Source organism: Acomys minous, assembly GCF_964271855.1.
Source record: "Acomys minous genome assembly, chromosome: 4".
NCBI classification, from domain to species: domain Eukaryota; kingdom Metazoa; phylum Chordata; class Mammalia; order Rodentia; family Muridae; genus Acomys; species Acomys minous.
In genome coordinates this window covers 53,110,290-53,134,586 of record NC_140486.1, presented here as the reverse complement: position 1 = coordinate 53,134,586, position 24,297 = coordinate 53,110,290, and the positions used below count along the sequence as shown (strand labels likewise).

Here is a 24,297-nt window from a genome sequence, read left to right as displayed (position 1 = left end):
GGACAGCCATGGTGGCTACCAGAAATGGACCAGAGAGGCACAGATGTGGCAGAAATCAGGTCCCATTGTATCCCTGTACCCTGATCTGCCTCCCAGGCTCACAACTGTTGCTTCTGTTGCCTGGCCTCTAACACTCCTCTTGATAAGGGAAGCCTGGGATCCTTTCCTGTTGCTTTTTTGGGCTACCACTCTTTGCTCAGGGATAACCTTGACATTAACTTTCTATTTGTTAGTGCCACATTTTGTGTTTGGTATAGGTTTGTTGTGTTTGCAGATGCTGTAAGTTTTCAAAATTGTTAAGCTTTAGTGTGTGAAATTCAAAACTGACCATTTATTGGAGGCTGTCCACCCTGTTATTCTATGGCTCTTGTGTTTGATTTGTCTTTTTGAAATTTTTGGCCTCTTCATCTTCCAGTTGGGTTTCTTCTTAAGTATCCTTAGCCTCATCTTCAGTTACAAGATAAGCATGGCGCAGACGTGTGCGAGGGAGGGTAGTGAAGATAAGTGTGTGCTCAGACGTGTGTGAGGGAGGGTAGTGAAGATAAGTGTGTGCTCAGACGTGTGTGAGGGAGGGTAGTGAAGATAGGTGTGTGCTCAGACGTGTGTGAGGGAGGGTAGTGAAGATAAGTGTGTGCGCAGACGTGTGTGAGGGAGGGTAGTGAAGATAAGTGTGTGCTCAGACGTGTGTGAGGGAGGGTAGTGAAGATAAGTGTGTGCTCAGACGTGTGTGAGGGAGGGTAGTGAAGATAAGTGTGTGCTCAGACGTGTATGAGGGAGGGTAGTGAAGATAAGTGTATGCGCACACGTGTGTGAGGGAGGGTAGTGAAGATAAGTGTGTGCTCAGACGTGTGTGAGGGAGGGTAGTGAAGATAAGTGTATGCTCAGACGTGTGTGAGGGAGGGTAGTGAAGATAAGTGTGTGCGCAGACGTGTGTGAGGGAGGGTAGTGAAGATAAGTGTGTGTGCACACGTGTGTGAGGGAGGGTAGTGAAGATAAGTGTGTGTGCACACGTGTGTGAGGGAGGGTAGTGAAGATAAGTGTGTGCGCAGACGTGTGCGAGGGAGGGTAGTGAAGATAAGTGTGTGCGCAGACGTGTGCGAGGGAGGGTAGTGAAGATAAGTGTGTGCTTAGACATGTGTGAGGGAGGGTAGTGAAGATAAGTGTGTGCGCACACGTGTGTGAGGGAGGGTAGTGAAGATAAGTGTGTGCGCAGACGTGTGCGAGGGAGGGTAGTGAAGATAAGTGTGTGCTCAGACGTGTGTGAGGGAGGGTAGTGAAGATAAGTGTGTGCTCAGACGTGTGTGAGGGAGGGTAGTGAAGATAAGTGTGTGCTCAGACGTGTGTGAGGGAGGGTAGTGAAGATAAGTGTGTGCTCAGACGTGTGTGAGGGAGGGTAGTGAAGATAAGTGTGTGCTCCTCCACCGAGCTGTACTCCCAGCCCTATGATTCAAACATTTCCTTTTCATTTAGGAAGGCAGACAAGCCAGGTTTTATTGGAAAGTAGAGTAGCAGCTCCCTGTTGGGAATGGGGCTGTCCCCAGAGTGGGTTACCCAACCCAAAATACTTGTAAATTTCACGTTTATGTGTTTATTTTCGGGGATGGCATGTACATGCCATGTCAGGTGTGTGGAGGTAAGCAGGGGTTGGATTAACCTTCTTCCAAAGTGTTAGGAGTTTTAAAAGCTGTGGCCTCGGAAACCTACAAACTGGAGGACCAGAATTTAAGTCCCAAGAGCCCACATAAAAGCTGAGTGTGTGAGGGTGTAATCCTAGCACTCCTGTGGGAAGCTGAGTGTGTGAGGGTGTAATCCTAGCACTCCTGTGGGAAGAAGGGAGGAGGTGGCCACAGAGTCCCTAGGTCGGCTGGCCATCCAGCTTGTCATGTGCAGCAGTGCACAACCACAAAACACCCCGCCTCCAGCAGGGTGGAAGGTGAGTGAGGACTGGTACCTGAAGTTGTCTTCTTATTCGTGTGCACGCCGTAGCATTCTCACACACACACACACACTCTCTCTCTCTCTCTCTCTCTCTCTCTCTCTCTCTCTCTCTCTCTCTCTCTCTCTCTCACATACATGCCCATGCAGGATTTAAAAAGTTGTATCCCACTTATGTGCTTATTTGATAAATCAGGAATTGTAACAATGAAAGCAAAGGAAGAAAATGAAAGTTGCCTGTTGGTTAAAGTAAGTTTCTTTGGTATCATTGGGTGTTTTGTTTTGTTGAGACAGGGTCTCACTGTAATCCTAGCTGTCCTGGAACTGACTACATAGAACAGTCTGGCCTCGAACTCTCAAAGATCCTTCTGCCTCTGCTTTCAGTGTGCTGAGGTTTAAGGCCTGCAGCACCAAGCCTGATTTAATTGGTATCTTTGGGAAGGGAGCAGGTATGCAGGATGCTTAGGCAGACTGGTGGCTGAGCTTGTCACTCTCACAGGCTCTGTTTGCTCTCTGCTTTGAGGGGAGAAGATAGGAAGCAAACAGCAGAGCTGGCTTTCTCTCTGCCCCCGTATCCCAGCTTCCCCCGCTGTAACCTGGGGACAAGCTGCAGCCTGACTTCTTTGTGTGGCTTGGGGTCAAGTTGTATTTGCTGGTACTGTCTGGACTCTTGACCATGTTGGTAGGTGAATGCTGGCATTTGTGAACTCAGAACTCCCTGAAGTCATTTGTCCCTTGTTCTTCTTTCCATCTTCTGAACAAGTCTAAAACCCGTGGTGAAATATTCTTGCTTTGTCATTCTTCAGCGCTTTAGTGGCAGGGCTAGCCATACGGTGCCACAGACCAGTGTCAGGTTGCCAGCTGAGTGGTACCTTCTCAGTGTAGAAAGTGACGGTGTGAACGTTTCTTTTGTGCCTGCAGCCAAGATGTTCCGGCGGGTGCTGACCATTGTACAGGCCCACTGCAAGCTGGGCTTGACTGCAACCCTTGTCCGAGAAGACGACAAGATTGTTGACTTAAATTTCCTGATTGGGCCCAAGCTTTACGAAGCCAACTGGATGGAGCTGCAGAACAATGGGTACATCGCCAAAGTCCAGTGTGCTGAGGTATTTGCACCCCTGGGCGGCACTGAAATAAGGACTCCTCCCATGGGAGTGGAAGAGGCTTCTTGATAAATTCCTCATGGGCAGACAAGCAGGTCAGGACCCAGGCTAAAAAAGCATGTCCTACTGTGTCATCCTGGTAGGCGAGCCACACTTCATAGCACAGTGCGCTGGGCTCCTGTCTCTGTCACATGTAAAGTCAGTTAGCTGGTGCAGACCATGCCTCTGCACAGTTCACTCCCTGCTGTCCCCCTTTACCCTGGAGGATTGTGGGCGTCCACTTAGGCTAATTCCAGTACCAAAGTTCCAAGAAAATAGACTGGCCTTTATGGTGTCATTTCTGAAAGCACCATTTTCTAATACTGTTTTTCTAGAGAAGATCTGCACAGGTATGTGTTAAAATCCATAGTCTTTGCAGGAATGACAAAACCACCCATCTTAGCACTTGAAAATGACTGCCGCTCAATAGCTAGAGCGGGGTGGCCTCTGTGAAAGGGCTACCTAATCAAGACGACTGTGAGATACTTAGGAACACATTTGCTGTGTTGAAAATAACCTCCTCCCAAAGAAAACAGCCCGCCCACTTAGTTGTGTCTGTTACTACCCGTCTGCAGTGCAGTGTTGCTGCCCATTGCGTGACAGCAGTTCCCTCTTTTCCTCTCCTGCCCAGTAGGGCAGTCACTAGTGTGGAACTTGTGTTATACTTGTCTATTACCCTACCCACCGAGCAGTCCTGCCAACCCTGTTGAATTTTCTTTTTCATGCAGTTTGATATATAACTAAATACTACCTAGCAATATAAAACCCTTTTTAATATTGACAGACACTTTTACTTACTAAGTTGTTTTTATAAGGGGTTTGTTACTTGTTCAGTGACGAAGCTCTTGTCTAGCATGTGCAAGAGAGACTCTGGGTTTATCTCCTGTACACACACAAGGAAAGTAGCAGACACATTTGTTAGAGTTAATTTGTGGGTGAGGATTGGGGTTCAGGGACCAGGAGGAATGGGAGCCCCAACATTGTGATGCTGCATGGTAACATAGTAGCAGCATTGCTGGTTTCTCACACTAGCGGCCCCGTGAAAATGATTACCCAGATAGGACTGCATTTAAGATCTTTGTTAAGTTAGTTCCAGTTCAGTGTTGAGTCTTAATCTTTTGTTTTTATATTATTTTGTTTGTGTGTTTGCCTGTATGTATGTATGTATGTATGTATGTATGTATGTATGTATGTATGTATGTATGTCACATGCATGCATTGCCCTTGGAGGCCAGAGGAGGGCATTGGATTCACTGGGGCAGAAGTTAGACTGTTGTTAGCTGCCATGTGTGTGCTGGGAACTAAATCAGTGGTCTTAATTACTGAGCATCTCTCCAGCCACTCTTTTATTTCAATTAAAATGTAAGCACATCATTCTTCCCCTGTTCTCCCTCCAACTGCTTCACTCATTGACCCTTTTCTGGCTCACTCTTCAGTCGGTAATGAGTTGTTTTATTGCCATGCATTTGTGTACTCACCAGAGATTTGTTTTCTGTCGATTTTAAGTTTTCTTGTATTGTGGTCAGGTAGGATGCACAGAATTATATATTTGGTGTTTGGGTGAAATATTCTGTAGGTATCTGTTAGGTCCAATTGTATGTCGTTTCATTCTGGTATTCTCTACTTTTTATTGTTGTTGAGATGACATAGCTTTTGGAGAAAGTGGGGAACTGAAATCACCATCATTATTGGGTTGATCCTAATTCGTTTTTTGTTGTTGTTGCTGTTGTTGGGTTTGGTTTGGTTTCCGGAGGCAGGGTTTCTCTGCATAGCCTTGGCTGTAGGCCAGGCTTTTGATTGTAAAGTCTAATCATAGAATTTCTGAAGCTCTTTGATGCAGAGGTTGTTGCATAAATATTTAGGGTAGTAACTGCTTCCTGACTAGAATGAAGTGCTCGTTATCGCCTTCTGATCAGTTTTTGTTTGGAGTCTGTTTTGTCATATTCTGACGTCAGCATTTGATCCTGGTTCCATGTGATTGGAGTACTTTTGTCTGTCCTTTCATTTAGAGGTGGTGCTTATCTTTAAAGGTTAATTTCTTGTAGACAACAGAAGGATGGATTCTGTTTCTTCGTCCAGGCATAGACAAATAATATTGAAAGTTATTATTGGGAATGGATGGGCAGATTACTGTCTTTTTCATTTTCTGGTATTTGTTTGTTTGTTGGGTTGGTTTTGGAGACATGGTCTTACTATGTAGCTTTAGCTGGGCTGGGATGTACTGTATGGGTTCTAGGCTGGCCTTAGCTCATAGAGCTTTACCTGCCTCTGCCTCTGCAGTCCTGAGATTAAAGGCATGGCCGTAGGCAGTACATTTGATTTCTAGTTTTGTACTAGTTTCCCTTCCTCTGTCCCATGGTCTATTTCTTCTAAGACTCCCACTGGACGTCAGGTACTGGACAGTCCGAATCTTCTAACCTGAGGGCATTTGCTTCGTAACTACGCACTGGTCATGCACTATGCTCATAACTTCTGCTCTGTGAGGCTTCAGAGAAGAAACAACTCTAGTTTCCTTCTCTTCACAGTTTCATGGTGTAAGAGTTGTGCTCGCTATGGTTCTTAGCAACCTCAGCATGAGTTTTATCTTTGCCTTTTCAAGTAGAGGAAGAGCTTTATGGTATCTCTTTGGAATATTTAAGTTGCCAACGTCACTCTGCTTGTGCTTGAAGGCTGTTAAGTGTTACTTAAGCACAAGCACTGCACCACTGGGCCGGTTGGTGCAGTAACTAAGATAGCAGTTACTGAGCAGGAATTATGTACGGCGCACATAAGCTAGGGCAAAAGATTGACAGCCTCAGCATAGTAGGATGGGTATGCAAAGATTTCATTATTTACTCGGACAGGTTAAACTTTATGAGTTATTTGGTGGGCTTTCTCATTTGGTATTTTCAGATCACATTTCACTGTATAAAAACTGAAGTCATGGATAAAGGATGACAACTTACTACTATATTGAGATAAAATTGACCAACAATTGGTTTTGTTTTTAATTAAAAAAAAATCCAGCCATCTATTTATTTGTGGCGTGTGTGCATGTGTGTAAGCATACACATGCTTCCGTGTGCATATGAAGGCTGAGGACAGTTCTCAGCGATTGCTCTCTCTTACTACCTGGTGGAGTCAGGGTCAACCTCAGGGCACTAGGCCTTTGGAGACCTCTGCTGGTACTTGAAATTTTTTTCTAAGCTAATTCTACTAGATGATAGAGCATCAGAAGTCCTTGATGGTGTGAGGTTTTGTTTTGTAAACCAATCCCTTTTCCCTTATTCTTACTACGTCTCAGGTTTGGTGCCCGATGTCTCCTGAGTTCTACCGAGAGTATGTGGCAATAAAAACTAAGAAACGAATCCTGTTGTACACCATGAATCCCAACAAGTTCAGAGCCTGCCAGTTTCTCATCAAGTTTCATGAGAGGAGGAATGACAAGATTATTGTCTTTGCTGACAACGTCTTTGCCCTGAAGGAATATGCCATTCGGCTGAACAAGTAAGAGTTAAAAATTTGGAGTTGCCTCCAATCCCTTTCACATCAAGAGTGTGGGAGGTGCCTGTCTCTGTGAGCTCTGAAAAACTCCTAGGCGTCTGAAGGTCTCTGTTCTCTGTCTCGTCCCTATAACTGGGGAGGCAGGAGCCTGGCCACCCTCAACCCGACTCCAAAGGCCAACGAGTCCATGTTTCAGGCAAGGTGAGAACTGGGCTTGAAGTTGAGGCCAGACCGTGTGGCGGGGGCTAGTAGGGCGGGGTGGAGGGGCTAGCGTCCCAGGTGCGTTTCTCATCATTGTGACCCAGTGCCTGACAGAATGGGCTGAGCGGAAGGAGAGAGGCTCCGGGATGGCGTCTGTTGTGATGCCTCCCTGTTCCCTGGAGGGGGCCACTGTCAGCTCTTTTTTGGTTACTTTTTGTTTGTTTAGTTGGTTTTTGAGACAGGGTTGGCTATCCTGGACTTACTTTATAGACCAGGCTGGCCTCAAACTATAAGAGATCCTTCTGCCTCCACCTCCCTGAGTTCTGGGATTACAGGCATGCGCCACCGTGCCCAGCTTACTTTTATTTTACTTTTAAACTGGTGACTTTTGTGACAGATGTTGGATTGTCATTGTAGAAATTGCTTCCTACTGTGACAGTTGAAGTTTAGCGTCCTTACATACAGCCCTCTCCCCTCCCCCCTCCTAAGGTGTCAACAGTCCGAGCTGCGGGTTAAATAATAGTCAGTGTTCCATGGATCTGACTGAGCCATCGTTACCCAGGCAGAGTCCTGTAGTATACTGTGATCACATTTTCTTTATGAATATATTTTGTTTCTCCTGGAAATTGTCCTTGCTTTGTTGCTTTGGTTTTCTGCATATTAATTATCCCCCAAATTCTTTTTGTAAGCATTAGTTTCCTCTCAGTAGCACCACGGGACTGCTCATTTCCTCTTTTCCTGTTGGACTCCTGCACAGCGTTCTCTCATTCTACTCTGGCCTAGCTGGGACTAGAGATGGCCCTGCTGTTTCACGGAGCTTTCTGTGGACACCAGCCTATAAATCTCCAGTTCCTAGTATTGGAGCCTGTGTTCCCCAGTTTCAAGTCACTTTTTGTTGGGGCATGTGACCTGGCAGGTTTGAAGGAGGAAAAGTTTGTCATCTTTTAATTCTGTTTCCCCTGTCTCACCTGTCTCCCTCAGAACCTGGCCTCACGCTCCAGTCCCCCTCTCTTACTGCCCTATCTCTCTTCTTCCCAGTAGGTCTTATTTTCTTGTCTTTGAAATAACGTGTGGGCTCTGGCCTGCTTGATTCCTCGCTTGTGGTGAAAGTCCTGGTATGTGTGTGGCAGGGAGTCTCCACGTGTCTCGTTCTTCCCGACTTTATAGTAGAGGAATGAGCCTCACTGCAGTGCCTGCCGGAGACCGGTGGGCTGCGGGCCAGTGAGAATGGGCAGAGGGGACATTATCTTTGCAGCAGGACATACCAAATTCCCAGCTGTGTGACCTCAGGAAGGTGATTTACCTCTTTTGCCTCTTGGTTACATTGACCTGCACCACTTACCACAGAGGGTGCTTGTGCCTTGTGTTTCATCTGTTCTCCGAATGACAGGTTCTCTTCATTGGCTCCCTTCTGCTCCATTTCCTGTATGGGAGAAGCCTCCAAATTCGAGAGCCTGCAGCTGTATGACCAGTTTCCCAGATGATAGAGGAACTGCCAAAGGCCCCCCTAAGCCTGTTCTGATGAGCGTGGCTTCCCAGCCTTTTTCCTAGCGTGCTATGTAGAGAATGGCAGGGTTCTGCCAGGGTCCCAGCCCCTCCCCGCCTCCCTTCCACTCTAGATTTATTCCCTCTCTGTCTCTCATTAGAAAAGAACAGGCTTCTGAGAGATAACAACCAAACATAACAATAAAATATAATAAGATAAAACAAAAACCACCACAGCAAGGCTGGACAAGTGTGGCTTCTTCCTTAGCTAGGGATGAGACAGGTCAGGTAGGGAGACTGTCCTAAGTGACTGTCATGTTGTCTTGCTTACTGTTCTGTTTCTGTGATAAGATACCATGACTAAAGCAGCTTATAAAAAGAGTGTTTAATTTGGGCTAATGGTTTCAGAGAGTTAGAGTTCGTGATGGTGGAGCAAAAGGCATGGCAGCAGGAACAGCCGAGAGCTCACATCTTGATCCTGAAGTGGGCAGGGTGGGGGTGGGGGTGGGGGGCGGGGCGTGTGTGGAGAAAGCAGAGCAAGCACACTGGGAACAATAGGAGTCTTTTGAAAGTCGCTTGGTGACAGATCTCCTCTGACTAGGCTACATTTCCCAGTCCTTCCCAAACAGCTCCACCTCCTGGGGACCACGTATTCAAACATATAAACCTCTTTGGGGTTATTCTCATCAAACCACCACACATGTTTATGCAGAGTCAAGCAGGAGTCTGTCCTTAACAAAAGAAGCCAGACACAAAATGCAGGCCAAGATGCCAAGCGTGCACCCTGCTTTAGTTACCTTGTGGGCCCAGGTGAGGAGTCAATGCTTTGTAGCAAAAGCAGTTTCTAGTTGCCCATGTGTGATTCTGTGTTGTTTCTAAAACGCCCTGCTCTTCTCTAGACCTTACATCTATGGGCCCACGTCCCAGGGAGAAAGGATGCAGATTCTCCAGAACTTCAAGCACAACCCCAAAATCAACACTATCTTCATCTCTAAGGTATGTGGTGAGGCTGGAGGAGCAGTGCCTCGCTCGCCCCGGGCTGGGCGGTGCGCCTGTGCTGAAGGCCGTCCTGTGTGTGCTTGCTCTGCTGGCCTACAGAGTGGCCGCTCCGGGCAGTGTGGGGGTAACTTGCTCCTTGCAGGTTATCTGTAAGGGCTTTTTGCTTCTCAAGTTTGTCCCACCACTTCCTGGGATGTAGGGATTTAAATTTTATTTCCTTTATATAAGGCACTACACGTGTGTTCTACTCTGGCAAAAGCAGATATTGGATGAGATTTCCTTCTTGGAGCTGGAGATGTTGGGTGTTTGCGAGGCTTCTGTTCTGGCCCGTGGTGTGCATTGATGGTGGGTGGCCAGTGCCATAATAACCTTGGGCAGGCCCAGCTTGGCCGTGACATCACTGCCACCAGGGGCTAGAACCCAGTGCTTTAAAACAAGTCTTTTAAACATTTTTTCACTTGCAGTTTTTATATGTATGAGAGGTCTGGGTTTGGGGTTCCACAGGACACTGAAGTGGATGTTCTTCTGGGTAAGGGGTTACTAGGAGAGTTACCTACATCGCTGATACACAGATAGATGGCAGCAGCGTGGCAGGAACCACAAAGCCCAGAGGGATTCCTCGAGGAAGGCTTCACAGCGCAGGCCTGCAGCCAGGCTTCCCTGATCCCCGGGAGCTGTGGGTGGGCACAGCTGCTGGGACCAGGACCAGTAGCTCCAGGTGCATTTAGTTGAGGTATATCTGTTATACCAGTGAGCTGGCTCATGGTTTTAGAGTCTGATCACCTGAAACCTGGGAGCTTTAGGGGGAAGTGAGAATGGCACCTGCTGTGTTACTTCCTGGAATCCAGGTACCTGGACTTTAGGGGGAGTCTGTTCACAAGCTTATAGCCACGTGGAGATCTGTCTCAGTGGCAGCAAGGATCTGAGAATCAACTCTGAGGGTGGAAACAGTTGTTAAAGAGGAAAGTAAATTCTCTTAGCAATGTGATGCACTTGCTTGCCGCTTTTACTAAAAAATTAAATCTCAGCCCGGTGTGGTGGCGCACGCCTTTAATCCCAGCACTTGGGAGACAGAGGCAGGTGGATCTCTGTGAGTTCAAGGCCAGCCTGGTCTACAAAATGAGTTCCAGGACAGCCGAGGCTAACACAGAGAAATCCTGTCTCAAACAAAACAAAACAAACAAAAAAATGAATTAAGTCTCGGCTGATGCCATTGGAAATAGAGAATCCTATTGTAGGACGTGGAACATTGTCAGTGTTTTTCAGAATTGCTGAGGTTTGTATTTTATAATATGTCAGTGCTGAGAATGCAGTTTCATATAAACACATAGCAGAAATATGCCTGGGACCATTCCAGAAATTGTTGGAAATTCTGTCCTAATCCAAAACCCAAATTTATGCTTTTTTTTTTTTTTTGAGAGAGGGTTCTCTGTGTAGCCATAGGTGTCCTGGAATTCACTTTGTAGACTTGTAGACCAGGCTGGCCTCAAACTCAGAGCTCACCTACCTGCCTCTGTCTCCTGAGTCCTGAGATTATATGGCCTGCCTGAATGATTATTTTGTTTGCTTAGTGAAACTGAAGAATTAATTATTAAAACAGCAGCTTTAACAATTAAACATTTTATGGCCAGGAGTGGTGGCACATGTCTGTAATCCCAGCACTTGGGAGGCAGAGGGCAGGTGGATCTCTGTGAGTTCGAGGCCAGCCTGGTCTACAAAGAGAGTCCAGGACAGCCAAGGCTACACAGAGAAACCCTGTCTCAAAAAACAAAATGAAACAAAGTTAAACATTTTAACACAATATAATATAAAGATATACTTATTCAATACTCACATGCTTAGGAACAATTGTAGGAAAATATTAAAAGTCTGTTTCCTGTAATTAAACTGTTATATAAGAGCAGAAAGGTTTGTATGTGCAATTGAGGTGTTTTAAGCAGCATTTGTTTGTGTTACAAGGGGTGATGAGAAACACAGAACCAAGATTATGGTGAGCTTGTGCATTTGAGTAAACATTCAGAAACCTTTAAAGTGGTTTATTTATTTATTTGGGAGGAGTGACACAAGTGTGCCATGTTGCAGGTGTGGAGGTCAGAGGACAACTTGTGGGAATTGATTCTCTCCTTTTACTACATGAGTTTCCAGGGATTGAACTTAGGTCTTCAGGCGTGGAAGCAAGCACCTTCACCTGCTGAGGTCTCTTAGGTACCGTAAGCTGTAGATTAAGAAGTTGACGTTGAGAATCAGTGAAGATAGAGCTAGAGTCGAGAAGACATTAGTATTTCCATGTCTGGTGCTCATGACTGGCAACGTCAGCGTGTAGGGAAGGTTCTTCATGTCCGTAGCTGGGAGCCTCTACAGGCTGAGAGCCACGCCATCAGTGAGGTCTTTGTGGGCACTGTCCCACCTGTGCTGCTGCCATCTCAGTGGTTATTGAGTAAGATGGGCTTTCATACAGACCATTTCCATAGCTAAAGAAAAAGTAGTGGCTAGCTTTTGGAGAGGCCACTCTGTGGTCCATTGTGTCCTTCTGTCTGCAGTGGCAGGACCTTGCTCAGCAGAGGAAGAGAGGGCATTTCTCTAAATTACCCAGAGCTAACTAACTTAAAGTCTCAGCCCGGGATGGGGAGGTAGCCTAGTGGGCGAGCGCATGGTTAGCATGCCTGAAACCCTGGCTCTATCCCTAGAACTACAGAATTGTTAAGTTGTAGATTCTGGACTGGTTGATATTTTTTTTGTTCTTACTGTTCCCTATATAAAAGCTCCCAAACTCATAGCTGCCTTTTTCTGCAGGTTGGTGACACATCGTTTGATCTGCCAGAAGCAAATGTCCTCATTCAGATCTCTTCCCACGGTGGCTCCAGACGGCAGGAAGCCCAGAGACTGGGGCGGGTACTCCGAGCCAAAAAAGGTAATGCCACCTTTCCCCTGTGGCCTCAGGCTGGCCAGGCGGCCTCTCACCTCGCTTCATCGCGCCCGCGTGTCAGCAGCTGTGGGTGTGAGCTGCTGGTGTGGCTGATCGCAGTGTGCTCTGCCTCAAGGAGGTGTGTGTGGATGCGATGGGACAGGACATAACGAGAGGACGACATGGACAGACACAGGGGACAGGGCTCAGAGCCCAAAGTCTTTACTACTTATTATGCCACAGGGACCCTCTGAATGGCAGTGTTTACCAGGAGCTTCAGCTCCACTGGATCTGGACACCGTCTTCTGGTCTCCTCAGTCGCGCACAGCATATACTCACACAGACCAGCAGACATACACATTAAATAAGAGATCAATCTGGAGGTGAACACTACTCTCTGAAGAGGCTCCTCTGCTCCTCTCATGGCCGCTGTCTCTGACTCCCACTCTCACTGAGGTTCTTCTCCAGGCTTTAAGGGAAGCCTCCCCTCCCCTTTAAAGCCTCATGTACCATATATTGTGGCATTTCTGCCTGAATGCTCTCCTTTCCACCTTGAGACCCAGTCATGGCCTTGCGTGGCCTCTCTCATTATACTAACCCTCATTCCGAAGAGGAACTTTGTGTCTGCTTTCCTTAACAGACCACTCACTGCAGCCTTTTCATTATAGCAGGTTCCCAGGATCAAACTCAGCCCACCAGGCTTAGCAGCATGCACCAGTACCCTCGTAACCATCCCCTTGGCCGCTTTGTTCTTTTTACATATATATTTGTTTGTGTGTTTGTGATGCTGGAGATCAAACCCAGGCCCCCTGTGAGCATGCTAGGGCAGGTTCCATACTGCTGAGCAGTAGCCCGAGCCTGTTGTCCCGACTCACTTGTGCAGTCGGCGTGATTACACACTGGGTGAAGAGCTGGCTTCTGGCTGGTCTAACTGAGTCTCAGTTACTAGTGTGGATTTTTTGCCTTTTCTCACCCTTTTCCTCTAGGAATGGTCGCAGAGGAATACAATGCCTTTTTCTACTCACTGGTGTCCCAGGACACACAGGAAATGGCTTATTCCACCAAGCGGCAGAGATTTTTGGTAGATCAAGGTTACAGCTTTAAGGTATGTATTCGGTTACCTTTGGTTGGGCTTTGACAAAGATGGGGGCACCAGCCTGGGACAGCACTCAGGCAGGCTTCCTGCTCCTTTGTCTCTGTGAATTGCTGGCATAATTGCTGGTGACTGTAGTCACCAAGAGTCTGAGCCTCCCCCCTCCAGGTTCCTTCTGGGGTGTGCCCTCCAGGTGGCTTGTCAATGTCGTCCGGAGCTGGAAAGGTCTGATCCAAGCTTCTGATCATGAGGGATGAAGGGAATGTGTTTAGAAGCAGAGAAGATGATTCCCACCATGGCCTGCTAATAGGATGTCATCAGGATTTCCAGATTGTTGGTTTGCAAAAACGACATGGCCCCTGTGTTAGTCAGGGATCTCTAAAGGAACAGAGCTGACGTAATACATGTTCTCAGAAGGGGCTTTATTAGATCGGATTACACACTGTGCTCTGGGTCGTTCCAACCATGGCTGCCTCACATTAGAAACAAGGCTGGGTGTCTGGCCCTGCCAGCCTGCAGGACTCCTGGAAGCTGCTGGTTTGCAGTGTGTGTTGGAATCCTGAGTAAGTTATTTAAAACCAGCTGCTGCAACGAGATAAACAAACTTGCCAGGGAGAGTGAGGGCAAGCAGCACAAAGCAAGCTTTCCCCTTTCCATGCCCTTTTATCTGAGTTACCACTAGAAGGTGCCACCCACACAAGTGTGGATCTTCCAGCTTCCGATAGTCTTAGGTCAAAAAGTCCTTCACAAGAGGGAGGAAGGATTGACGAAGCCACAGGGGTTGAGGACACCAGGAGAACACACCGACAGAATCAACTAAGCAGGGCTCACAGAGACTGGAGCGGCAACCACAGAGCCTGTGGGGTCTGAGCTAGGTCCTCTGCAGATATGTTATGGTTGTGTAGTTTGCTGTCATGTGGAACTCCTGACAGTGGGAGTCGGGTGTCTCTGACTCTTTCCCTTGCTCTTGGGACTCTTCCTCCTCCTGGGTTGCCTTGTCCAGCCTTGATAGGAGGTCAGTGCCTCGTCTTATTGTAACTTGTTATACCGTGTTTGATTGATGTTCCTGGGAGGAAATAGAGAAGTAGATCCGGAAGAGAGTGGGGTGGGGATGACTGGGAGGAATGGAGGGAGAGGAAACTGCCGTCAGGATGTATTGTGGAAGAGGGGAGGGAGAGAGAGAGAGAGAGGGAGAGAGAGAGAGAGAGAGAGAGAGAGAGAGAGAGAGACAGAGAGAGAGAGACAGAGAGAGAGAGAGAGAGACAGAGAGAGGGAGGGAGGGAGCGAGCACATCTTTCACAAGAATGCCTAGCAGCTTGCCTTTTAGTTGATTCCAGATCACATCTCCTTATTCCATGCATAAGTTCTAAATGAGTAACTCCACCTAACATAATAGGCTATCCCATGCATGACCACAAACACATAAGTCTATTTGTTTTGTTTTGTTTTTAGAATGGATGGCAGTCCTTTTAGGAATGCTAAATGTTTCAGTGTCCCATAACTGAAATGCGATGACATAGATTTATAGCACTTAAGCACTACTGTTATCTCAGTTGATGTTACATTACATGATAAAGAATCAGGGAAGAAAACACCAACATCTGCTTAATGTGTGCATCTTAGTGCTCTTAACAAAACAGGACAGAAACAGCCACAGTTCAGATACATTTCCCACTGGTCTCCTTAAGCATTGGTGAGATCTCCATGATTAGCCTTGAACACAGCAGCCCCACCACACCTCTTTAGCTGTGAAGTGAGTTCCTTGGTCTGACTTAATGCAAACAGCCCTGCCATTAGTTTCCCGCCTTGAGTTCATGCCTTGACTTCCTTCAGTCATGGGCCATAGCCTGCGCAAATAAGTAAGATAAACCCATCCTCCCCCAAAGCTGCTTTTGGTCAGGTGTTTTTATCACAGCAACAGAAAGGAAACTAGAACATCTGCTTCTGATAGGAAGTCTGGTCAGTCATTTTTAAATGTTTACTTTATATGTGGGGGTGTTTTGCTTGCATGTTTGTCTGTGTACCAGACATGTGCCTAGTGCCTGTACAGGCCAGAAGAGGGTGTTGGATTACTTGGAAGTGGAGTCACAGACGGTTCTAAGCCACTGTGGGTGCTGGTAACTGAATCTAGGCCCTCTGGAAAAGCAGCTAGTGCTCTTGGCTACTGAGCCATCTCTAGCAACTGGTCAATGAATCCTTGACATCTAGCACTCTTGCTAGAAGCCTAAGATGCCAGGTGGTGTCTCAGGTGTCCTTGCATGTGCCTTTTCATGCTTCTCTTCCCTTCCTGGTGCACCATGGGAAAATATGAGGGGATATTTCTGGCCCAAAGATTCCTCTCCTGATATGCCCAATCAGAGTTCCTTAGTCTGTCTTGAACCAGTAGTCAGGCTCTGGTTGGACCAGGGAAGATGGGAAGAGGTGCCTGGGTGCAGTTGCAGTGGGGATTGGGAGGTGAGAACAGCAGGCCATGTCTGCCTTTGCTCTCATAGGTAATCACAAAGCTAGCCGGCATGGAGGAAGAAGAGCTGGCATTCTCCACCAAAGAGGAGCAGCAGCAGCTCCTGCAGAAGGTCCTGGCAGCCTCTGACCTGGATGCAGAGGAGGAAGTGGTGGCTGGAGAGTTTGGCTCTAGGTCTGGCCAGGTGAGTGAAGAGAGAAAGATTCTCCTGTAGGGCATCCACTGTATGTGTGCACATGTATGTACACACACACACACACACACACACACATCACACCTATGAGCATACAAGCTAGCAGAAAAAACTGAAAAGTTGAAGAAACAACCCCATTATCTTTTAGTGTGTGCTCTTTGTACACGTGTCAGTCAGAGGGGCTCACAGTGACAGGGCCTGGGGTCGCTAATGTTGGGCCCAGGGTGAGAACCCTGCGGGCTCTGGAGCTGGCAAGTGCTGCATCTGTTGGTCTGGGCTTAGCTGGCTCTCTTGCTTTCCTCCTCAGTGAGAGAGCTCAGTCTTCAAGATGAGTCTGTCGATGAGCTCAGGCCATAGCTTCAGTATGTTGAAAACCCTAGAGTTCTCTGAAAAGACTCGGCCTTTCGCATGTATTTAGCGAGCACCTGTGTAATGGGTGGATGCATTGTGAGGAGAGAAGTGAAATTGAGTCAGGTGATCCAAGAATTCCAACTTCTGAAATTCAGTGCTGTTAAAGCCAAAGGGTCGGCATTAGCTAGAAAAAGACAGGAAAGAAGCAGTCGTTGCCACTTGGGCAGGTGCCAGCACCCTTCAGCCGGGACCTTTCTCGTGCCTAGCAGTCTGCATGTTAGTCCAGGGGTGCCAAGGTGGCCTTTGGTGCTCTTGAACCCGTCCCCTGAGATCAGGCTGTGGAGGACCTGGTATGAGTGCTCAGGTGCCCGTTCTCCCTGACGTCTGATTCAGGTACAATGGCTTAGGTGGTTGCTGTTCACACCCCTCTTTGGTTTGGTTTGGTTTTGCTTGAGATGGGTGTCACCATGTAACTGGCTGGCCTGGAACTCAGAGAGCCACCTGCTTTTTTTTCTGCCTCTGCCTCTCAAGTGCTGGGCTTCACCTTCCTCCCTCAGCTCCACGTCCATCTTTGGAGCAGATTTGGTCATGCCCAGTTTACAGACACACTCAGAACTTGCTCATAGCTTTGGCGCTGTGTCAAGCCAGGGTTTCCTGGCTTTCTCATTGGTTCAAAGCCTTGCCTCGTCTTAGGAAATTTTAAGAGACTTCTACCCTAATGTTTTAAAAAATTATTGTTATTTTGTTTTATGTGTATGGGTATTTTGCCTGCTTGTGTGCCTGTGCACCACTTGTGTGCCTGGTGCCCATGCAGGGCAGAGGATGCATCAGATAGATCCCTTGGAGCTAGAGTTGCAGGGGTAGAGAGCTGCCAGTGGGTGCTGGAATGCAAGTCCGTCCTCTGGAAGAGAAGCCAGTGCTCTGCACTGCTGAGCCACCCCTCCAGCCCCAGTCCACCCTGGCTCTTTTTAAAAAAAATTTTTTCCACCCTAACTTTTAAGAAAGAGTCTGTGCCTGAAGTTGTCACACAGAGACAAAATGTCAGCCTAGCATGTACAGTGCCAGGCCCTGGTTTATTACTTCAGAACCACAAAAGAAAGATTAAGTTCTGTTGAGCATTTGTTATCAAGGGCAAGGACATTGTAGTATCTGTTTCATCAGAGTTTCTGGGCAATGTTCTAGTCACATTTTTCTTAGGAGCTGAAGTGGGCCTGAGTCAAGTTCTTGTGCCTCAGTTTCCTGTTCTGTAGGTTAAGATTATAATTGTTGTGAGGGTTGGGGGAGGTAGTATATATATGCAGTGCCTATGAAACAGGAAATGGTCAGAAGGATCTTTTAAATTTTATTTTGTGTCCAGGTGTGGTGGCATACGCTTTTAATCCAAGCACTCAGGAGGCAGAGGCAGGTCTGCAAAGTGTGTTCAGGACAGCCGGGGCTACAAAGAGAAACCCTGTCGGGGGGGAAAATTATTTTGTGTATCTGTGCAAGTACGCATGTTGGGGGGGGCACACCTGTGGAAGTCAGAGCACAGCTTTGTGGAGTCCTCTCTTTGTGCCTGTTTCTGGGCTCTGGGGATGGAACTCGGGTGCCATGCTTGCATTGCAGATGCTCTCACCCAGCTCACCAGCCCGGACGGTGCTATTTACTTTTTAATTTGTTTAGTTTTATTTCATGTGTATTGGTGTTTTATCTGTATTTATGTCTGTGTGAGGGTGTTGGATCCCTAGGAACTGGAGTTATAGACAGTTGTGAACTGCCATCTGTGCTGGGAATCAAACCTGGGTACTTAGGAAGAAAGAGCTCCAGTGCTCTTAAAGGCTGAGCCATCTCTCTAGTCTAAGAGTATTATTTTAAAAGACAATGTATCAAATGGCTAGGGGTTTATTTGTTGGTAGACTGCTTGCCTAGCATGTGCAAGGCAGTGTTCAGTCCCCAGTGGCACACAGGCACACATACGCACACACAGCACACACACATGCACACACGCACAAACACACACACTATTGAATTTGATAATGAGCGTTGTAACAGGGTTTCTCCCTCTTCCTCACAGGCATCCCGGCGCTTAGGCACCATGAGCTCTATGTCTGGGGCAGATGACACTGTGTACATGGAATACCACTCGTCCAGAAGCAAAGCCTCCAACAAGCATGTACACCCACTTTTCAAACGCTTTAGGAAGTGATGTGCACCCTGCTGCTCAGGTGAAGACTGGCTGCCTGGATCAGAGTTGAAAAAAGAGGCTTTTTCCATGTGAGAGTTTCTCTCCAAGACTGTGTGCTTTCCTAGTGTTGATCTAAGTGCAGGGCCTGTGCTGAAAGCCAGTCAGCATTGAGGCTCTGACTGTCCTCATGGGTCACCCAGGGCTAAAAAGGAGAGAAAGACTGCTGTTGTTTTTTATTTAAACTTGTTCAGAGTGGATTGTTTCTGTATATAAAAATTATACCACTAAAAGCACATTTGTCTTTATTCTACTGAGTAAATTAAAAAATGGAATTTGGAGGGCCTTGGAACTTCAAGAAGAAGTAGACATGTTTCCATCCCTTACCTAGAGGCAGTCTCCAAGTGATAACCACTTGAAAACGAAAATTTAGTATCTCATGGGAGGTCTCACTGGGAAAACTAAACTCTTGTTAAGGGAGGCAGCACGGCTGGCAGCAGATGGCCGACAGGAAACAAACTCAACAGCATCTTCGGAGGCTCCTTGTCTCATAATGGTGTGTCAGGGCTTTTTTTTTTTTTTAATTAAAAATTTTTTATTATATATATATATATTTTTTTTTTCCTTCTCTCTTTTTACACTACAGGTCCTCTGAGTATATATTATGGCTTTCAGCTTACCGTTTTTGTGAAATTCCTGAGTGTGAACGAGCAGGACTCTGTTTCTTGTGCCATCTCTTATCTGCTGTGTGGTGGTGTGGGTGAGGGAGAGATGCCCTTCCAGCCCTTGTCTCTTGCCACCTGTAGCAGTTGGGAGAGCTGGACCCAGGGGCGTGAGAGCAGGGGAGCGGGCCCTGCACCTGCCGGGGCAGCATAGTAGAGCTGACCGTGGGGGCAGGGCACAGGTGAGCCAGCCCCCAAGGACGTGAGTGTGGAAGAGCTGACCCTGAAACTGTCTGCCAGGGTGGTGACGTGTGAGGGAGAGGTGCCCTCCTCTATGCCCCTTGCCCCTCACTGACTGAACACTCAGGAGAGCTGGCCCTGCTGGCATGGGCATGGACGAGCCAGCCCCAAGGGCATGAGAGAGAGAGGACTGTCTCTGCCCCATTGCTGCCTGTGGCACTGGCTGAGCTAGGTGGGTCAGTGCTGGAGAGCGTGCCCTGGTGGTGTGGGTGCAGGGGAGCTGGCAGGACGACCAGCTCAGCTGCCATGCAGGCCCAGATCCAGGGCTTTGAGTTGGCCCACCCCAACGTCTACCCCATGGGTGAACTGCTGGAGTGAGTGAAGGGGCCGGTCCTACTTATCCAGAGCTGCAGGAGCTCCATGACAGGGCAGCAACAGGACATCCTAGTGCTGTCTCAGTGGGGATCCAGGATTGATAGTGTAGCAGAAGCCAGAGGCCTCAAATCAGCCCACAATGCATTGCAGTGAACATTTGCAAGTAAAGATATGTGGACAATATGTGGACAATATGCTGTGTGACACTGTGACACACTACAGCTTCCACAATGAGGATTTTGTTTTTCTTTTGGGGGCGTGGTTCCAAGAGTGGAGGGCGGGATGGGGGTGGCATGATGTGAGCTTCACAAAGTGTCAATAAAAAGTTAAATATAACAATAAGGTTTTTATCTTAGTGTTTTTTGTTTTTATTTGTATATATTTTTTCTTCCCACCTGCCTCTGCCCTGCACCACAGCCATGCTCAACTTTATATATAATTTTTGAGACTCAAAATAGTCCCCCTGCTGCTTGGCAGGTGCTATCTACCATGCCAGCTCTCAGACCACTTTCTCTTGTCGCTGCAGTCAGGTGCTTCTCTAACTTGAGTTAACACTCTCCAAGTTTAAGAGTTTTCTAGTCTTGTGTATTACATTTACTCTTCATCCATCATGAGTTTTTTTGTTTTTTGTTTTGTTTTGGTTTTGGTTTTTTGGTGCTGGGCATTGAACCAAAGGCATTGGATGTATTAGATAAAGTGTGTACCATTGGGACCTATCCCAGATCTTGAGTTAATTACTCTAATGGATGAGGTAAAGTTCTATTTTATTCTTATGTGTGGATATCCAACTGTGCCACTTATGTAGTTTTTTTTTTGTTTTTTTTTTGTTTTTCAAGACAGGTTTCTCTGTGTAATCCTGGCTGTCATGTACTCCCTTTGTAGACCAGGCTGGTCTTGAACTTGAGATCGGCCTGCTTCTGCCTCCCAAGTGCTGGGATTAAAGGCGTGCTCCACCACTTCTTGGCTGGGTATTCTTTAAAATGGTTCCTTTTTAAGAAAGGAATTGACTGTGGGTCTCTAGGTTGATTTTTGAACATCCACTAATAGGGATGTCTGTTTTTATCCTAGTACTCTACATCTTGATTATTGCAGTGTACTGCTTAGATTTTACCATCGTGATGTAAATTTAAGTCACCTGGGAAGAGAGACACTCAATTGAATGGCCTAGGTCAGATTGGCCTGCGGGCATGTCTGAGCGGCTGTCATGGTTAACGGTTGACGTGGGAGCCACCCACTGTGGGCGCCGAATGGAGGTTGTTTCTAACTGCTCTCAGTTCCTATCTCTTACCCACGGGTTAGCTGGGCTCCCAAACCTCATCAGAGAAGGTTCATTGTGTGATAATCGTGGTAACGCAGAAACTCTCAGCTGGTCAAGGTGTAGAGAGTGTCAGTGGGGTGCTCAGCTACAAATGGGACAACCATTTCATACTGCCTTCCCAAAGTTCAGGGACCAGAAAAGGGGGTGAAAAAACTGTAAGAACTAAAGTCTTAACAAGAATTCAATTTAAATTTGGCTAATAAACTATCAATGTACTTTACCTGTGTTCATAATTGTTTGATATCTAAGATATACATTTTCTGGGTTTCAGATATAGACTCCTGAGTTTTCATGTAAAATTACCTCATTAAATTGTTCTCTAAATTTTGTAATGGCAATAATAATGTTACGGTTAAAGTATCTTGTAAAAAGTTGTTTAAAATGAATATTGTAACTAAATTAAAATAATAAAAAGGTTATACAATTGTTAGCACTAATTCATTACCTTGAGATATAATTAATGTGTGGTTTTCTACAATAGTATTTTCTTAAGTATTGATTTGCTTTTAGTATCCTGTTACTAAATGGATATTTAAAACCTGTGATTACAATTTAGTTTTTTATCTTTTACCATTTATCAAAGCCTTTGCTTTTTAGATAGCCAGTCACTACTTTAACCATAAAACAAAATCTGTTTACAGGGTGATGCCTACTTAGAACATTCCTACTAAATTACATGGTGATTGTAAGCTTATCTTAATGAACAAAAATTTAAATCTGCTTATGAAATTTGGTTTATTAAGTAAACAATAATATTGTAAAATACTTTAAAAATATGTTATATGTATGAATGTGTTGCCTGTGTGTATGTCTGTGTACCATGTCTGTGCCTGGTACTCATGAAGGCCAGAAGAGGACATCAGATCCCCTGGAACTGAAGTTACAGCAGTTGGTGCTGGGAATTGAACCCGGGTCTTCTGGAAGAGCAGTCAATGTTTTTAACTGTTGAACAATCTCTCTAGCCCTGAGACTTTTGTGGGGAGAGAAGATACCACACCAATGACTCCATTCTGACTTAAATATGAGGGTTGCATCCATCTACTTGTAACTCAGAAGACTGGGCTTGTAGGATGCTGAGTGGACCCCTCTTCAGCACCACTGCCGGATGACGGTCCTGAGTGACTCAACATTCCTCTCACTTCTGTTGTTTCTTAAGTATTTTTGTAATTAAAACTTTAAAATTATTTATATCTAATATTTTACCTGGCATATTACTAGGTGATAAAATAATACTTGACTGTAATGAAGTTACAAGTGAAAATATTATGTTCTTTCATTTGATCATTCCCTTTTGTTATAACTCTTTGCTTACCCTATAACCCTATCTTATTCAAAACTTAAGTTTGAACGCTGGGTGTGGTGGCACATGCCTTTAATCCTAGCAGTCAAGAGGCAGCAGCAGGTGGATTTCTGTGAGTTCGAGGCCGGCCTGGTCTGCAGAGCAAGTCTAAGACAGCCAAGGCTACACAGAGAAACCCTGTCTTGAAAAACAAAAACAAAAACTAACGTTTGAAAGATTGAAGCTTTTTCAGTCCTTATAAATACATACAGATATTCTCAATATTCAGAATGATTTGGATAAAACAAAATAATCTAGTTTTTAACTTAAACTTCATCTCCATTTACTCTACCTGGAGACATAAAGACTTGAGTTAATTCTTTGTATAAAAAGAATACAAAAGACATCCATCTCTAATAACAGCACTCATGTTTTATACCCCAAGTATTGATGTTTATTGATTTAATTAATAACTAAAATATAGCCAGCATTAAAGAATTAACTAAACAATATTTGTATTGTTTACAGTATGGGAGACTACAGTGACTCTTTCCAAAGTCCCCATTTCTAACCACTTAAGTAAAAGATAGTTCATAGAATACAAGTAACTCGAAGTAGAGGGGGAGCTATGTAGTCAATCATATTATGTGTAAATTTTGGTTATTTTAGAAATGTTTGTTTCATGTTGTATTCATTCCATTAGGCCAATCTGTTCTTTGGTGTTTTTTTCTTTGTTTTGTTTTGTTTTTTAATAAAGATTTGTTTGTTTATTATTTATACAGTATTCTGCCTGCATGTGTTCCTGCATGCTGGAGGAGGGCACCAGATCTCATTATAGATGGTTGGGAGCCACCATGTGGTTGCTGGGAATTGAACTCAGGACCTCTGGAAGAGCAGGCAGTGCTCTTAACCTCTGAGCCATCTCTCCAGTCCTCTTTGTTTTGTTTTTCGAGACAGGTTTTCTCTCTGTAGCTCTGGCTGCCCTGGAACTCACTCTGTAGACCAGGCTGGCCTCGAACTCACATCTGCCTGCCTCTACCTCTCGAAGTGCTGGGATTAAAGGCGTACACCTCCACCAACTGGCTCTGTTCTCTGTTTTTGAGACTGAGTCTCTCTATATAGCCCTGGCTGTCCTAGAACTTTCCAGGTAGACCAGGCTAGCCTTAAACTCAGAGACCCACCTGCCTCTGCCTCTGGAGTGCTGAGATTAAAGGCAAATAAAAGACTAAAAAAGTCTTTAAGATCATCTAGAAAACAAAGACATCTGCTTTTACCATTTCTATTCAGTGTTGAACTGGACAAAGCCTGGACAACTAGACAAAAGGCATTGGTACTGGAAAGGGAAAAAACCAAAGCATCTCTGCAGATGCATGACCGTTAGGAAATGGAAAGGGATGCACACACGAACTACAGAGAACTAACAAACAAGTTCATCAAAGTTGCAGGGTCATACAGTCAACAAACAGAACGGACTGTTTCTCTACACTAGCCATGAACAGTTTCATTTTCTTGGAAATGAAACCAAGAAAATCATTGCACTCAAGACCAGGGAGATGGTTCAGTTGGGAAAGTGTTTGCTGTGTGTCTTAGGGTTTCTATTGCTGTGGTGAAACACCATGACCATAAAGCAAGTTGGGGAGGAAAGGATTTCATCTGTTTATATTTCCACAGCCCTGTTCATCATCAAAGGAAGTCAGGGCAGGAACTCAAGCAAGGCAGGGACCTGGAGGCAGAGGCCATGGAGGATGCTGGTTGCTGCCTTGCTCCCCATGGTTTGCTTAGCTGCTTTCCTACACAACCCAGGATTAGCAGCACTGTGAGGGCACCACCCACAATGAGCTGGGCCCTCCCTCATCAATCACTAAGAGAATGCCCTACAGGCTGGATCTTATGGAGGCATTTTCTCAATCGAGGTTCCCTCCTTTCAGATGACTCTAGCTAGTGTCACAACCATTGTGCAATGGAGCTTCCATGTTGATATTTGAGAGCTGCACTAATCTATGGGTAAAAGATA

At 46.0% G+C, this 24,297-nt stretch overlaps 1 protein-coding gene and 1 long non-coding RNA gene across 2 annotated transcripts in view; one reads left to right on the top strand and one right to left on the bottom strand.

The window, feature by feature from the left end:
- Positions 1 to 18,702, top strand: part of ERCC3 (ERCC excision repair 3, TFIIH core complex helicase subunit) — a 30,931-nt gene extending 12,229 nt beyond the window's left edge. The window contains exons 9-15 of the mRNA XM_084780572.1: positions 2,857 to 3,041; positions 6,361 to 6,563; positions 9,146 to 9,242; positions 12,039 to 12,156; positions 13,137 to 13,255; positions 15,736 to 15,888; positions 18,302 to 18,702. Of these exons, the coding sequence (XP_084636698.1) occupies positions 2,857 to 3,041; positions 6,361 to 6,563; positions 9,146 to 9,242; positions 12,039 to 12,156; positions 13,137 to 13,255; positions 15,736 to 15,888; positions 18,302 to 18,433 (1,007 nt within the window). The 3' untranslated portion in view covers positions 18,434 to 18,702. The remainder of the gene's footprint in view (positions 1 to 2,856; positions 3,042 to 6,360; positions 6,564 to 9,145; positions 9,243 to 12,038; positions 12,157 to 13,136; positions 13,256 to 15,735; positions 15,889 to 18,301) is intronic.
- A 275-nt stretch (positions 18,703 to 18,977) lies between these two features.
- On the bottom strand, positions 18,978 to 22,865 carry LOC311596792. The gene is made up of 2 exons (XR_014778981.1): positions 20,918 to 22,865; positions 18,978 to 20,885 (listed from the first exon to the last, which is right to left on the bottom strand). It is a non-coding gene; the product is annotated as an uncharacterized lncRNA (long non-coding RNA).
- Positions 22,866 to 24,297: the final 1,432 nt, after the last annotated feature.